The sequence below is a fragment of the Oryzias latipes genome, chromosome 20 (assembly GCF_002234675.1).
Source record: "Oryzias latipes chromosome 20, ASM223467v1".
NCBI classification, from domain to species: domain Eukaryota; kingdom Metazoa; phylum Chordata; class Actinopteri; order Beloniformes; family Adrianichthyidae; genus Oryzias; species Oryzias latipes.
This window is the reverse complement of record NC_019878.2, coordinates 10,154,600-10,172,030: the sequence shown is the minus strand read 5'-3', so window position 1 is coordinate 10,172,030 and position 17,431 is coordinate 10,154,600. Positions and strand designations below refer to the sequence as shown.

Genomic DNA, 17,431 nt, shown 5'->3' with positions numbered 1-17,431 from the left:
TACAATGGAAAAGCAAGAGTCAATGAAGCCAGGTCAGTGTCCAAGAAACCTGGAGGAAGCTTGTTTCCCAGCTGACATTTGAGCCTCTGAAAGATCCTCACTTTCTGCTGTGAGCAGAAATAACCTTTCTTTATTTATTTATTCAAATATGCATCATGATGCAAAGCACGAGCGCTCTATAACCTCTCAGGTGGCTCCGATGTCCTTACGCTCGGTGTAAATATGGCAGTTGTGGCATTTTGTTTGGTCATTTCATTACGACTTATCTTCCCCATTAGCTATTTTTGTCAGCCGCAAACTCTCTGTACCTGTCGTCTCGCATAGACCTAAGACAAAAAGTCAGTGCAGTATGCAAATTTGACATTCAGCGACGTAGACTTCTATCCACTAATCTGATCAATCATCCGTGCTGTTTGAGTCCCCCTGGGAACACAAAATCCTAATAAATTCACATGCATTGGAAGCAGGTGAAAGTCCAAATTCATCAGGAGGGTGCTGGGATTTTCTTAAGGCTTGGTGAGTTTGTGTGCTCATCCAGCAGTGACACACATGTGGAAAACAGAGCACTGAGCCAAGTTGTACTGTTTCTATGGCATTACAGCATGAGGCCAGCAAAAAAAGGCGGCACAATGACGATCATTTCAATGGGTGATAAATGGTGGAATTATTTTAAGATTAAAGCTTTTTCCTAAAAAAAAAAAAAAAAAAAAAAATGTAATTATAGGTGAACCAAAATGACAGTTTTCCAGTGATTCTACTTCAGACTAAATCTTTAAGTTTTTACCGTCTCATTTAGAACATGTTCAGTAGATAAAAGAAACTGGAGGAAAGATGTTTTGAGTTTTATTTTAAAGTCCTGACAACTTTAACTAGGATCAGCCATTCCCATGATTCTGCCACCACCAGCTGCTAATATAAATAGTTTTTGCCCATCAATAATTGTTCATAGGTGCTAAATGAACTTTATTTTATCATGGACTACTAAGAAGAAAAAAATTGCTCCAAAAGCTTCACTGTAATGGATTTCTGTAAACTGGGCAGTATTTTACTGCAATGTCAAAAATATGGTTTTATTTTGTTTTATTTAGTTTTATTCTGTTATTGTTTCCTTTATAGGGGGTTTGGTGTTTGGTCGGAGTTTTTGGTCATGTCTGTCTGTCGTCATCAGGTGTTTTTTGTATGTTAGCGTTATTATGTCAAATGTTTAATTTTGTTGTTTTGTTGTTATGATTGTTGTTGAGTGGGGGTTTGGATTTTTATAAGCTTTCGCTTCTTCCATTCCCCTTTCAAATCTTATTTTCCAAGTCATGTATTGACTTATATTTTCTTTTTCCAGGTAAATGTTGATTTGATTTGATTTGAAATAAACTTGTTACTACTACTACTACTAAAATACTGTACAAATCTGTTTTTACAGTATTTTGCTCTAAACACCAATGCATTGTGGGAATTTACTGTAAAAAGCAATGGATTGTGGGGATTTCCCTATCACTACTGTAATTTCCAAGTTACTGTGCATCAGAATACAGTAAGTTATAAAGATTCTTTATTGTGAGCAAATTCCAAACATTGTTTACATGTGGTGTCACTCACAGTAAAGAATCAAGCTGAAAGCTAAACTGTATCCCCTGATACTTCTTACTTTAGCTTTTCTTTTTTTTTTTTAAATGAATTTACCCATTGGATAGTTTTATTGAAATTATAAGTCATCTATTTGTGGACATACGGAGCATCAGGCTCAACTTGGGGTTTATTAGTTAGATTAGTAGAGACACTATAACAGATAACTTTTCTCTTTTAAAATTCCAGTATTTTACTCACAGCAGTTTCACCAGTAAGCTACTGTTTTTTTTTCTTTTTACAGCAGTTTACTGTAAGAATACTAAATAAATATATTTAGGTTCACTTTCTAACTTTATTGGGTAAACGTGAGATCTTTTTCTTTTAATTAGCAAAGTTGACAAACAATAGGAGAATGCATGATTGGTAAATTATTGTTTAATGTGAAATATTTTATTGATTATAAGTCTTGCACTGATTGAAAACATATTTGTTTTTTTTAACTGCAGTTGTTAATTTTTCCAGTGAAGGACTAAAAAAACCCCCAAAGAACTAATTAAATGACATTTTGACTGAACGACATGTTAGCACAGCTGTTTTTTGAACACATGGTAATTAACTTTTATTTATTAGTTTGGTTTTCTGTTGCACATTGATATTAAAAAAATTGTTGTCATATTTTTTTAATTTTAGAGTTACAACAGACAAACAAAAGCAATTAAGCTTATAATAAAATTAATAATTTTAAATTTATTTTTCTGTAAAAAAAACAACTCACTGTGCTTAAATGGACTAAATGGTCAAAGGATTTAATTTAGAGAAACAAAAGTAAAAAAAAATGGTGAAAATTGATTTATATTTATGACTTTCAGAGAATTAAATGACCTCCCACACTATTGAATAGGAATCTAAATAGCAAAGACTAAGACTAAGCCTCAAAGTTCACATATTTTTAATAAAAACGTTTGCCTTTATAAACATATTGAGGAAAAAAACCCTCATATCATTACCTCAAAAAGAGTTCCAGCTGAGAGTAGAGGAACCGCAGCAGAGCTCTGCGCGCGGTGACTTCAGCGTGACAGTCGTTGACCACTTGTCCTTGGTCACTCAGGTATTCCCCGTTGATGCATTTGGTGCCGGTGGATAAAGCAACCACCTGTGCGCGCCTCAGGTCCAAATCTGTGGAGCAAGTTCAGGTAAACGTTCCCGTCAGGAAATTTATCAAAACCCTTCATACCTATTGATCTTCAACCTGCGTGTTTAATACCTACCTAAAACCTTCAATCTCAACTTTCTGTCAGTGACAGATGTCTGTTGAAATTGGAAAAAAATAAATAAAAAATCTTTTGAACCCAACTACAATACCCCAATTGGAAGGAAAAGAACACTGAAGTTAAAAGTTAACTTCAGTGTTCTTTTGTTGACCTACAGTTCACCTTTAACCTACTCTGTTTGGATAAAATTGCTTTTAATTCTTTTTGGATTGCATTTGCTTCAATTTGTTTATTTGCTTCAGCAAATAAACATTAAAAAATGTTTTAGTACAACCCCCCCCCCCCCAAAAAAAAAAAACAAACAAACAAACATTCACATCATATCAAAATAGAACCATAAAAATGACAAGTTCAATAAAAGAAAACTAAAGTCCCACAACGTGTCCAAGAAACTGTAATCCACAGCCGTAATTGAACCCCAATATTCTTTGATTTGCCAGAACTGCAGTCTATGGACTGAAAGAAACTGTGCAATTTGATTTTTCAATTTAACATTCAGAAAAGTGATAAAGAAATTATTTCTTTTAACCTGAATGAAGTTTCATAACAAGTGTCAAGCCATTTAGACACATTTACCATTTTTTTCTAAAAAACCCTGTGCCCTTTTGACACCTCTATATATAAAAAAGAAACCATCTTAAACCAAAGAAACAACCGTTCTCTGGCTGTCTTGAGGGAAAGGTGACTCCTTTTTTGTCAGGAATTCTCCCCATATAGGGGCGTGTGATGGACAGACGGAAGGGATCTAAAGGAAGGTAAAGGGGAGCTGTGGGTGGTGGATCAGCTTGCCATTCCTTCCATGGCTGCAACGAAATCTCCCGGATCGCCTCTGAAATTTAGGCTTCACTGACTTCTGGCAGACCTGCAGGCATTGGCAGACCAGCACATGAGCTTTTATCAGCTCCGGCCCAGATGGCACAGTGTCCTGACACCTCCACTGATGAGGGGAAGGAAGGAGGGCAATGAAGGCAAGACGTAGAGGAAGAGCAGAGCACGGGCAGTGTGTGTGTGTGTGGGTGTCTGTGTGTGGGAAACATGAGTAAAAAAGAAGGAAAAGTTCAGTTTTTCTCCATGTAAATAACAAAAAAATTTGTTGTTGATTATTGTAATGATTATTGTGCAATAATCATTTTTTTACCATGGTCCGAGTGAATACTCGATTCTGATTGGCTGCTGGGTGTGCGTTAAAGCCTGATAGCCGCACGGTGAAAAAAGAAGTTCCGGTCACCTAGCTTAAATGTTTTGTATGACCATGGTATAAGCGGGTTAATGGCCTTCGAAGCGTCCATTATTATTTTTTAACGCACTTCACGGAAGCAACCAGGCTTCCACGGGGTGCGGTGCACCACGTAACAAATAGTCCCGGTTGCGCCGCACCACCGCTGCAGTCAAGATTCGGCGATATATATATATATATATAAATAAATATATATCTAAATATATATATATATATATATATATATATATATATATATATATATATATATATATATATATATATATATATATATATGCTGATCTTTCCGATGGGTTGACTAAACCCATCCGTAATAAACCTTTTGCTTCATCATTTGGACAAAAACAAGCAGTAAGAGGTGAACTTCCTCTTTGAACTGATGCTTTATTCAACCCATCGGAAAGATCAACATATATATATTGCTGACTCTTGACTGCAGCGGTGGTGCGGCGCGACATCATCAATCAGAATCGAGTGTTCACCCGGACCATGGTATAACACTTTTTAACGCGTCGGACGGTTCAGGCTTCCACGGCGTGCGTTAAAAAGTGATAATGCATACTTCGTCAGCCATTAAACCTTAAACGCATAAAAACTACATACTACATACTTTTACTGTACAGTCATTCTTACTTGTATTTATTAAAAAGAGCTGCTGGAAAATTAATTTCATTGTGCACTGCATGACTATAAAATATTCTGAAAAAAACCTATTTATAGTTAAATTCTACCTTTTTGGAAATGAATTTGTTCTCCTTTTCAAATTACTTAATTTATGTGCATCTAAGGTTCTTGCAAAGTCCCTATTATTTCTTGGCAAAGCAACCCACACCTTAGTTTTCTGTGTGCTTTTGCCTAATCATATTTCTTGTTCAGCATAATTAAAGGGAATATTATGTAGTCTGTTTAATCAGATTTTTAAACATTTTGTGAGCTTCAAAAGTGCCAGTTTAATAGGAAAAGTAAAGTTTTAGGACTGTTTTTGTACAATTGAAAACATTTTTGTTAACATTTTTGTCCTTTTTGGTTTTTGCTGGATGACTACTTCAAAAAACTGTGAAAATTGCGGAAGATTGAAAACCAGAGGTTAAAGCATTGGTTAAAAAACAGACATGTAGTCATATTTCACATAATCCTTCAGGTGCATTATTGTTTGTCATGGTAAACGATCAAGTTTTGGGGTCACGTCTACTCTATGCTGTTTTATGTTGTGTACACTTTATGCTTTTACTTTTTTTTGTCATTTGTGTTTAATGTCTGTGTTTCTTTTGTTATTACTTGCCTTAGGACAACGGGTGTAATTAAGGTTTTGCGCATTTTCCAGCAAATTTATGTTCTAGCTACGCATAAACATTGATTTAGCGTGCATTAACCGAGCTTAAATAAGTCTGAACCGCACCAGAGTTCACTTGCAATAAAATCCCCAAACTTTGTTTGGGTGTGACTTTATACCTGCAAAAACAAAGTACACACATGCACCCGAAAGCGGGGAATGAGCGGTGGAGGATTGTAGTGCGGCCATGTTAAGAAGTGTCCTGAACAAACCATTGTTGTGTGTGTGAAAAGTATTGTGAAGTATTTGTAAGGATACAACGTATGAGTGATGTTGTTGTATGATGCCCGTACGCCACACTATAGCCATTAGTAAGGCACACATACAGGCTTCTTACTGACTGCATGCCAATGCTGTACACAGGGTGTGCAGGTAATAAGGAACTGTTTGTAGGATAGCCAAACAATCTATGGTTTCGTGCAAGAAACGCGCAAGGATCGCACACTTTTCACTTGAACGGGAATAACAGGCTTCTTGTGCAGTGCGCTGGATTTTGGGGCTTGATTAATGCCTGCGTCACACCTACTTCACCCTTCTGTGTTGGTTAAGTGTTTACTATGACCTGTCGCTAGCAGCGTGAACATAGTGGAAAATGTGCACGAACATTTTCGCTCTGCAGGCTCCCTGTTTGGTCTTCCTTTTTAAAATGTATGGCATCCCTGCATGGCTTATACAGGTTTGCTCGCCTAAATGTACCAACCATGTCAGTCTCAGACTTGGTACGACTTTGATATTTTTGCTGGCTACTTGTGTGCCCTGTACAGGTCCAACTGTGCCCCCCCCCACAAACAGACAGCCCAAATCCATCTGGACAGACGATTGTTGCCAAGGCCCAACCCAAAAACAAAATACTCAAAACGGTTTGGACCAAATAGCCCGGCATGAGGGTACTCTTGGCAAGCTTCAAGTAGAGAAATGACAGGTGAAATGTAATACGCTATTATGCAAATACATGCAGTACCTAAAAATGTTCCGTTTCAGATAAATCTTGATATCATGAGTTTATCTTTAGTATTCCCTACAGGCAATAGAGTCCAATTCCCTTCTCAGTGATAAAGCAAGTTCAAAAAGGTAACAGACTCTCCCTATTTCATTCTCCTGCGTTCTCCTTGCCGTTCCACTTTGCGATTGTTTAGATCAGTTTTGCAGTGGATAATTCCTGCTGCGCTGCTCGCTACCCTCCCATGAAATTGCCAATGAGGTTGCCTTCAGTTCGCATAGGAAGAGGTGGAGAGATAAATGAAAGAAAGGCAAGTGAGAAGGAGGCGATGGGGGACGGAGCCCCACCGGCACAGCGCTGCTTTTTTAAAAGCAGGAATAATCAGCAGCATCACAGAGATCTGAATAAATAAATAAATAAAGATGCGGTGGGGGGTGGGGTGGGGGGGCAGTAAAAAGGGAACAAAGTAGAGGAGTGTCAAAGGCCTAAAGCACTCTTCACACAGATACATCTGTTGATTGCTGGTGATTCAAAGACGACACGCCCCGGGGGGGGGGCAACACTGTCAGGAAGCATGTTCATCACAGCCTCAGACCTGGAAATACTCGCTATGGCAACTGCAGTGTACTGTTAGAGACCTTAAACAGGAAGACAGAAAGAGACCACTCTCTATGGCAACCTGTGTATTGTGAAAATGGCTTTTTGATTTTGGCAGCAGGACACACATGAAGGTAAAGTAACTCATTAAAGCACTTTTCTACCTTCTTTAAGGGCCAAAGTCCCTTGTATGTATGTGAACGTTACTGGAGCCAACAGATATGTTAGTAACAATTGAAAGTGTGTGGACAGGCCCCGCCCCTTTTAGATTTGTTTTACTTCTTAGCCTGACCATAATGATTATGAACATCCAGCAACTTGTTGCTTTATTATGCTTTATGATTTTATTCCCCCCTTCCATACCCTCCCCCCCAACACCCCTCCTTCTTCTTCCCCGCTTTTCTTTTTTGTCCGGTCCAACAAAAAACTGTTATACATATGATTAATTGGAATAAAGTTTAGTATAATTTACAAAAGGGGTTTATTCAAATATACATCTGCTGTGTCAGAAGATTCAAAACCCCATGTTGTAGAAGTAAATTATGTCCAACACAAGAGGCACAAGAGATTTCTTTTTAGTGAAATTTTGCATGCTTTTTCTGTTTTTAAACAGCTTATTGTGTTCTGCATTCTGATTGGCTGTCGATTACAGTCAACCAATCTTTTCAAAGCTGTGTCTCCTGTACAGAATGTGTCCAGTTTACCAAATTTACATAAATCTCAGATCACAGTCAGGTATTTATTTTTTATTCTATAATACTGGACTTTTTCTTTCTGTGAAGGTTTGAACTTTGACAGTTTAAACAAAAGAGAAAAGTGTAAAAATGTTCTTGTCGGTCTGGGAAAAGTATAGAGAGCGTGTAGTGAGGAGTTTTACTGCCTTAAAAAATCTGTAATCCTACTTTGTAGATTTAATCTATGGCTAACTCCCACGAAACACAAGGAAACACTGTATGTGGGAATCAACCTGCTGAATTATCACCAGAGGTTGACCGCTCTACCTCTGCACCACAGCCATTCTGTATAGAAGGTAGACTGTGCAAAAACAATGATTACCGTTCAATAAAAATGATGTTAAAGATCAGATGCCTGAGTGCTATTAAGTTAAATTTTTATTCCACACTGAGATCCAGACAGAACTTATCGTTAATTTGAATAAAAACATTTCTAGTGAGGTGATTTCATTGGTTGTGACCCCTGTAAGCACCTGAGACTGAAATAAGCTCTTCCTGATGCTTTTAGGCCCCCCTGGAGTGGTGCAGCAGAGCTCTGTTCTGCTTACCTGCATCCTTTGCCTCACACCTAAAAACCTTGTGTCTCCTCTAATAAAGTCCTTACATTGCAGCTGTTCTCAAAGACTAAAAGGCAGAGCTGCTCTACAGACAAAAAAAAGCTTCTTGGCAGAGTGGAGGATCAAGATTGCATCTAATTTTTGCTGAAGCAGTTTTTTTTTCATCTTCTCTTATATTAGAGTGTAAGTCAACACATTCTTCAAACAGGAACAGCATATGCATTTTCTCTGTGTTTCTGCTTAATGTTGCATTACTCCAAGTTCTGCCCCCCACCAATACTAGTTTACAACATGGCAAAACTTTGGCAATACAGCCTCTTACCAGCAAAAAGACCTTCAACACTTACAGAGACAAAGGCACAAAGTCTTTGCTCAACCTTTAGAAAAGTAAGACACTGATTTGCATTTATGTTGTTATAATGATAAATAAGCTATTGTTGTTTTAATGAGTTTTATATGACTATTCTCAATAAAAGACACCTTGTACAACAGGATCATCTCAATGCAGCAAATGTAGTGGTAGGATGTCAGCAGAGACAAACAAAATAACATAAAATAAAAAATGGCATGGTTTTTATTTTATCCTTGGTACATTTCAACCAGAAATAAGTAAATCTAAAAAATGAAATGAAATCAAAGCTAATTAAATAAAGATTAATAGTCAGGCTGCCTTATAATCAGGCCTAAATATGAATTCTGGCTGTGCTTACTGACTACTACACTGCGGTCAAAAATCTGTCCAAATGTTTGACTTTGGTAAACTAAAAAGTTGCACCACTTGATGGATCGTTGGAGCATTATAGGGAACTGTAGTCAGGAGCTTGGTGGGGTGATACGTAGTCCTGCAACTGTTTTGGAATTAATTGAATAAAGTTTGACAATTTGGGTTTGCCATTTAGTCCACAAAATACTTTACTTTTTACAAATTAAAAAACATTTAATTTTCTTCAACAAGAAAGATAAACGACCCCACAAAGGAGAGGTCAAAGAACCACACGTGGCTCCATAGCCTTGAGTTGCAGGCCTTGGGCCACATTGCAACATTATCATAGCAGTGTTAGTCCAATAACGATGCAAGAGTTTATTTCTTTTTCTATTGAAAATATCAGCATTGATGATAGTATAGAAATATCAATAGAACTACTATTTCCTACCAAATGACACATTTTTTGATATCAGGATTCTGGAGTATTCCCACTTATTTCCATGTTGGTTTACATTATTGTTTTTTTAATTTTACATAGCAATGAGTGTTTATTTTTGATACAGCCATTTTTAAATCACTTTTATTTTTTCTCATTTTATTCATGGTCACATTCCATTTCATATTTCATTTGATAAGTCACCACAGAGAAGCCCTGTAAAAGTGTCTATTCAAAAATCTAAACACAACAGAATTCTTTTGGGGAAAATCTAAAACTTTATGGTCAATTGTGCTTTTCTGCCGTTTTTTACCACGTGATTTACAGTCCAATTCCCCCATATACACTCACACTCACACACTGATGGCAGCTCTGCTGCCATGCAAAGTGCCAACCTATAACCACCATGAGCAATGTGGAATTTAATGAATTGCCCAGGGACACTGAGACATGGGCAGGCAAGGTGGAAACTAATCTTACCACCTTCTGATCAAAGGTCAACTGTTCTGCACCACAGTTACAGATATTGTCATGTATTTTTATTTGGAATCACATTTTTTGGGATTCTATAGAAATGTTTCAAGTTTGCAGGTCTGGTGACAAACATCTGGCATCATCTCTATGGTAACATAGAGAGTTGGAGACATTTATTTATTTTAAATAAAAAAAAATCATCTCACATTTCTGCCGCTATTAAACTAGATTTATGTAAATATACTGTTCCCCTTTGCATTTCTTCTAAGGAAGTGGGTCAATTTAGTACATATGTTTTAGGAGAAAAACATCATTGAGGTGCTTAAAATCAGAAATCAAAACTTTTTTAAACAAAAATAAATGTTAAACTTTGAAAAGAAGTAGCTTTCCTCGTTCTTAAGAAAATATTTTTAAATGCAGCTGCTTTGTTGAATTTTGCATATATTCAGTGAATACTAAAAAAAGAAAAAAATGCAGTATTACAAAGTGACTGAAATGATAAATCGACTGTGAATTTATGAGCTGTGAAATCTTACTTTGACAACACATTTTTTTACGAATATTTAATGAACATGAAGAATTTACAGTAAACACGTTCTCAGTGGATTTGCGAGGTGGCACATGGGATCACTTCAGGATTTATTTTTGCATTAATTAGAAAAGTTAATTAACAACAATCTGTATTTTAACAACTGTGCTAAAAAAAAGTTGAAACTTAACAAAAAGGTAGTGCAGAAATAACAAGCAAATGAGATTCATTGTCAAAACAGATCAGTAAAAGCAAAATAGGTTCAATAGTTTTCATTCAACAAAGAATTTTTTTTTTCAAAACATGGCAGTGAAACTTTTATGGGTTCACTTATTTGGACTTTTTTTTTAACATTTTATTTGTGGTTTTCTTTTTTACTTTAATTGAGGTCTTCTATAAAGACTCACTGATATGACTGCAAATGATGATTTAACCCTTGTGCTATCTTAGATGACCCCACCCTTACATTGACGTGTTCTCCCTACCATGATAAAGGTGGAAAAAGGTGGAAAGATTTCATGTAATCCATGGACACCAGTGAAGATCACAAATCATTGAAGAAAAAAGGTTCAGAGCACTGTCTAGTGGGTCTAGATGACCCAACTCCCAATGTTAAAGTGCCTAGAATAGTACAAGGGTTACACTGGACTTTTCTGACTCAGCTGAAATAAAGACCATTAGTTAAACACAGTTACTCTAAGTCACATGCACTTGTATGGCGGTTGATCCGTACAGGTTTTTGAGTTCTCAGCCCTGTGGAGGGTCGTGGAGAAAAGTGGCCGCATCTTAAGAGGAGCACATATGTCTCTTGAGGCACATACAGGCCACCTTCAGAGACATCATTAAAATGGTGTGTGGTAAGTATATCGTGACGTTTCTGTAAGGTTAGTGTAAGTTGTGCACACTCATGACATAAGGGTGATGCCATCATATGATGCCCTTATGCCAAACTTTAGTTGTTAGTCAGATGAGCGTACTTCTTACTAATGGGGGTATACATGTGATACCTAAGCGCTTGAGGACACCTGTAGCATTTACACACAAACTACCCTCTGATAGTCTAATTTCCTCATTTCTAATAGTCAGGCTGTAGGCAAGTAGCTCACCATAATCTCGTTAACATATGGACTCCTTGTCCAGTCTGCAGGATTTTTGGGGGGTAAAAAAAAAAAGAAAAATGTGTACAACACGCCTGTGTTTCACCTGTTTCACCCTTACTTTACCTTTGTGTCTTTTTAAAGTGTTTGCTACAACCTGTTGCTTGTAGTTTAGAAAATGTGCATGAACATTTTGGCTCCTCAGGATCACATAGCGGTCCACAACCTTGACAATTTAGTGTGGACCACTTATGTGCTTCGTACAAGTTTGCACATTTTTGTCCCACAGACACCCCATATCCACCCGTAAGGCCAGTTGGGACTAAGCATTTAGCTATAAAAAGATTGCAATGTTTTTGAATAAAAGCTTGATATATGCTGCAAAACACCCCCAAAAAAGGCTTAAAAGGAGATTTTGTTTCTGTGTTATGAATAATTAGGAGCATATTTGTCATGTTTTTCTTGTTTTGTTGCTTCATCTGTAGGGACACTTGTGTTTGGATGACCTCTATGTTTAAAGCTCCTAGTGAACTCATCAGGATAGTAAATGGTACTTTTAATGAGAAAGAAATAACCAAACAAAACAATATTTTTATGCCTTTCAGAGGTCACAATAGAAAGGTCTTCTCAATTACATAAATTTATATTTATGGCTTTAAATATAATTCTAAAAATAACCAAGAGTGCATAGTTACACAAAAGTAAGAGCATAAATTAATTGTGATCAACTGGAGTTTACTTGTGAGTTAAAGCACAGAGGTTTACATGAATGCTAAATGTGACATCATTAAGATGAGCAGGCGCATGGATCAATTCATGAGCATGGAGTTGAATGGAGCAACTCTCACCCACCTCCTGTCCACAGATGACATCCTTTTGAGTGGATAAGACATCAACTTCCAAATCTAGGATCTCCAGCAATGATATTGGAATATCATTCAGACTGGGCAAGGGTGCCTAGGTGGTAACAAAGACTTCCTTTGTGGCTCCTACTTTGTTAACAAAGTAAGGTCCATCCTGAGAATTCAACTGAATGGAAAGAAACAGTCAGGGCTACCATCATGCTGGCATAATAGGCTGCCCAAAGGAGGAGATGGAGGCCGATGACACAGAGACATAAAAACATGTAACACATGTAAAAGTACTTTTACATGTAACACATGTAAAAGTAAAAAAAAAAAAAAGTTTTTCACTTTTTTCTCCATTTTGAAAGAGAAGTTTTTGCAGTTTTTGCAGTTACTTTTAGCCCGTGTCTGCTTAACGCTCAGACGGCTAAAGGCGGGGAACCGTTAGCTGCTAGAGCAAAGAAGCTCACACCAGGAAAGATGAGGTATTTTATTCATTCACCATGGCGCCATGGCACATTTGTGGGATTAAGAAAAAGAAAAAAACATAAACATGAGAATGTGTGTCGCAAAAAAAAAAAAAAAATCACGATACTGACCTTTTCAATGATCTGTTATAACAGCTGTCAGCTGCAAATGATAGAAGCTATTATTGGAGTCTTTTTCATTTTGGGTGGCAGTAAAACCGGGCAATTGTTTCCTAATAGGGCAACCATTATCTCAAAGCAGGCATTTAAACATTTTCTTGTGAGCGACCAGGAGCTCCCAAGGTCAACCTTTATATGCCATTTATATGCCAACTCATTTATATGCTGTTTAGGTTGGGCTCCGGTAGACCCGTCTTTCATGTGTTTTTTCATCACAAGATGTTAGATGATTACGCTGAATGTCACCCGACTGCTGTTGAATCACAGAAAGTGTGTGGAAAAACCTGAGTGGCAGCAGAAAGACGGGGAAAAACAAACTTGAAGAATCTTTATTTGCTTTAACTCCTTGACGCCTATTGATGAACTTCACAAATCCCTTTGGTTCCAAATTTACCTTAGTTTAGCATCTACTTGAAAGCAAATTAGTGATTTTATTTTTCAGAGCAGGAATAAATTCAGGTGTCAAGGGGTTAACCCTGAGCAAATTGTAAAGTACTTCAAAACGCTAAAACAGGCCCAGCCGGTCGCTGCTTTGTAAAAATTTCTCTGCTCATCTCAGCATCACTTCAAAAATATTTCTATATTTGTTTTTACCTTCTACAAGCTATGTGGTTATTTGAAAGTCACAGTATGTGGTTTCTGGAAAAAAAAGCAGATAAGAACCAAGAAAAAAAGGCCTGTTTGAAAGTGGAAATGAAGATTCAGAGCTCAACTGCTATTTGTAATCAACTTGTGTGAATCCATTTACTGGTACTCCCTCTCTGAATTCATGTGCGTCCCCTTCTTGCTCCTTTGTTTTTGTCAATCTGCTCGATAAAAAAACACTAGAAAAGGAATTTTTGCCTAATCTCAGCAAATAAATTTTTGTTTTGCTGTTTTTCTTCTTTTAGAGTGGAAAAATCCAGATTCCCGCTGTCTGTGAGCACATGTGACCGCTGTTTACCATCTCCATCGATTCAAAGGAGGCCCTGGTTGCCTTTGCTGCTTGTCTGGATCTAATCTCGCTCAGGTTGGAGCTCAACTGTCGCAGCTGGACCCCAGTGAGGATGGTGGATGTGGGTGGGGGTGGTCGCTGTCAGTCTCCAGTTCAAAGACAGACCCCGATTAATATTCTCGAGACAGAGAGAAAAGGCGGGACTGTTCAGGACTCCCCAGAGTTCCTGTCAAGTTTGGTGTCTGCTGCTCAGACGCTGGCCGCTGCAGCAGCCGGCGCCATCGCCGCCGCCTCACTGTGAATACTTGGCAGCCTATGGTCTGGATCTTTGAAGATAACGCTTGCTATTAATAAACAAACAGAAGCAATTACTGGGAGCCAGAGAGAGGAGAAGGATTGGATTAGGTCCGGATGAGCGCCCATCTCACTGAAGTCTAAACTGATGAGCTGCAGCACTCCAAAGACAGAGATAGTAATCCCTTCTCACTGAACCCCCATCCTCCTCACCCCCACAGCCTGCAGCGACACAGCCAGATAACACTCCTCTGTACGTGTGTAAAGGCATTTTAATATCATATTCCACAAAAGGTGAAGGCCTTCTGTTTAGAACCATGGCTTTTTATCATATTTAATTTTTTCTTTACCTGACGAAATGAGGCAAACAGACTGATAAGTTACGTTCACACCGTCCGCAGCAAGGTGTGTTCAAGCAACCACTTGCAAAGCAAGGTAAACGCGTGTTTTAGGCTTTGTGTTCAAAACTCTCACATTCAAGCGTCTCTACGCAAGTTTCTACAACCGCTTTCTGGCTCTACGTACAAAATGCGCTGGCCTTGAAAGTTAAACCAGGTCAAACTTTGACCAATCAGGGACTCAGATTTGGCAGTAACGTATGGACGGCGTCCTTTTCATGGAAGTGGTACCTGTTGTAAAAGTGATCATGGAGGAGAAATTAGTAATTGCTGTTTGTGCCCGGCTGGAATTCTATGACACCAATTCTTTCCAAACACCATGCAGACAAAACATTTTTTTTTGTTATTTCATGTCTTCTTCTTTCTCTTTCGGCTTTTCCCATCAGGGGTCGCCACAGCGAATCATCCTTTTCCACCTCACTCTATCATGGACATCTTCTACCCTAACATTAGCCAACTTCATGTCCTCTGTTAAGACATCCAAATATCTCCTCTTTGGCCGTCCTCTTGCCCTCCGGCCAGGCAGCTCCATCTCCAACATCCTTCTACCAATATATCCACTATCCCTCCTCTGAACATGTCCAAACCATCTCAGTCTGGCTTCTCTGACTTTGTCGCTAACACAGGCAACATGAGCCGTCCCTCTGATGTACTCGTTCCTTATCCTGTCTAACCTGGTCACTCCTAAGGAGAACCTCAACATCTTCATCTCTGCTACCTCCATCTCAGCCTCTTGTCTCTGTCTTACTGCTACCGTCTCTAACCCATAGAGCAGAGCTGGTCTCACCACTGTCTTGTACACCTTCCCTTTGAGTCTTGCTGGCACTCTTCTGTCACACAACACTCCTGACACTTTCCTCCAACCGCTCCAACCTGCCTGCACTCGCCTCTTCACCTCTTTTCCACAATCCCCATCACACTGAACTGTTGACCCCAAGTACTTAAACTCCTGCACCTTCTTCACCTCAGCCCCCTGTAACCTAACGCTTCTACCTTGATCCCTCTCGTTCAGACACATGTATTCTGTCTTACTACGACTGACCTTCATGCCTCTTCTTTCCAGAGCAAACCTCCACCTCTCTAGCTGTTCCTCCACCTGCTCTCTACTCTCACTGCAAATTACAATGTCATCCGCAAACATCATTGTCCAGGGAGATTCCTGTCTTACCTCGTCTGTCAGCCTGTCCATCAGCATAGCAAACAAAAAAGGACTCAAAGCTGATCCTTGGTGTAGTCCCACCTCCACCTTGAACTCCTCTGTCTGACCTACAGCACATCTCACCACCGTCATACTTCTCTCATACATGTCCTGAACTACTCTGACATACTTCTCTGCCACTCCAGACGACCTCATACAGTACCACAGCTCCTCCCTCGGCACCCTGTCATACGCCTTCTCTAAATCTACGAACACACAATGCAGCTCCTTCTGACCTTCTCTGTACTTTTCCATCAACATTCTCAAAGCAAAAATGGCATCAGTGGTGCTCTTACGGGGCATGAAACCATACTGCTGCTCACAAATCTCCACCTTCTTCCTAAGCCTGGCTTCCACTACTCTTTCCCACAGCTTCATTGTGTGGCTCATCAACTTTATTCCTCTATAGTTGCTGCAGTTCTGCATGTCACCCTTGTTTTTAAAGATCGGGACCAGAACGCTTCTCCTCCATTCCTCAGGCATCTTCTCACTCTCTAAAATCCTATTGAACAACCTTGTTAGAAATTCCACTGCTGTCTCTCCTAAGCACTTCCATACCTCCACAGGTACGTCATCAGGACCAACGGCCTTTCCGCTCTTCATCCTTTTCAGAGCCTTCCTAACCTCATCCTTTCCAATCTCTGCTACTTCCTGCTCCACAACAACCACATCTTCCTCCCTTCTTTCCCTGTCATTTTCCTCGTTCATCAGCTCCTCAAAATACTCCTTCCATCTTTTCTGTACACTCTCTTGGGTTGTTAGCACCTTTCCATCTCTGTCCTTAATCACCCTTATCTGTTGCACGTCCTTCCCATCTCTGTCTCTCTGTCTGGCTAGCCTGTACAAGTCCTTTTCTCCTTCCTTTGTGTCTAACCTGTCATATAGCTCATCGTAAGCTTTCTGTTTGGCCTTTGCCACCTCTCTCTTCACTCTACGCTGCGCTTCCTTGTACTCCTGTCTATCTTCCTCAGTCCTTTCTACATCCCACTTCCTTTTAGCCAACCTCTTCCTCTGGACGCATTCCTGTACTTCCTCATTCCACCACCAAGTCTCTTTACCGTCTTTCCTCTTTCCAGATGACACACCTAGCACCTTCCTACCTGTTTCCCTGATAATCTCTGCTGTAGTTTCCCAGTCCTCTGGAAGCTCATCCTGACCACCCAGGACCTGCCTCAACTTCTGCCTAAATTCCTCACAAGTTTCTTCATTCTGTAGCTTCCACCACTTGGTCTTCTTTTCTGTTTTCCCTCTCTTCTTCTTCCTGACCTCCAGAGTCATTTTACACACCACCATGCGGTGCTGTCTGGCTACACTCTCTCCTACCACCACTTTGCAGTCGTTAACCTCTCTCAAATGACCTCGTCTACATAGGATGTAGTCCACCTGAGTACTCCTACCTCCACTTCTGTATGTCACTCTATGTTCCTCTCTCTTCTGGAAGTAAGTGTTGACTACAGCCATTTCCATCCTCTTCGCAAAGTCCACCACCATCTGTCCCTCCAGATTCCTTTCCTTCACACCAAACCTGCCCATCACCTCCTCATCACCTCTGTTGCCCTCACCAACATGCCCATTAAAGTCTGCTCCAATAACAACTCTCTCTCCTCTGGGAAAACTCTCTATGACCTCATCCAACTCACT

General features: G+C 39.3%; 1 protein-coding gene across 2 annotated transcripts in view; it reads right to left on the bottom strand.

Moving 5' to 3' along the window:
• LOC101164014 (double-stranded RNA-specific editase B2) overlaps positions 1-17,431 on the bottom strand; it is a 230,620-nt gene that overhangs the window by 29,447 nt on the left and 183,742 nt on the right. For both annotated transcript variants that reach the window (XM_020712719.2, XM_020712721.2), the window contains exon 5: positions 2,571-2,739. In XM_020712719.2, coding sequence (XP_020568378.1) covers positions 2,571-2,739 — 169 coding nt within the window. The remainder of the gene's footprint in view (positions 1-2,570; positions 2,740-17,431) is intronic.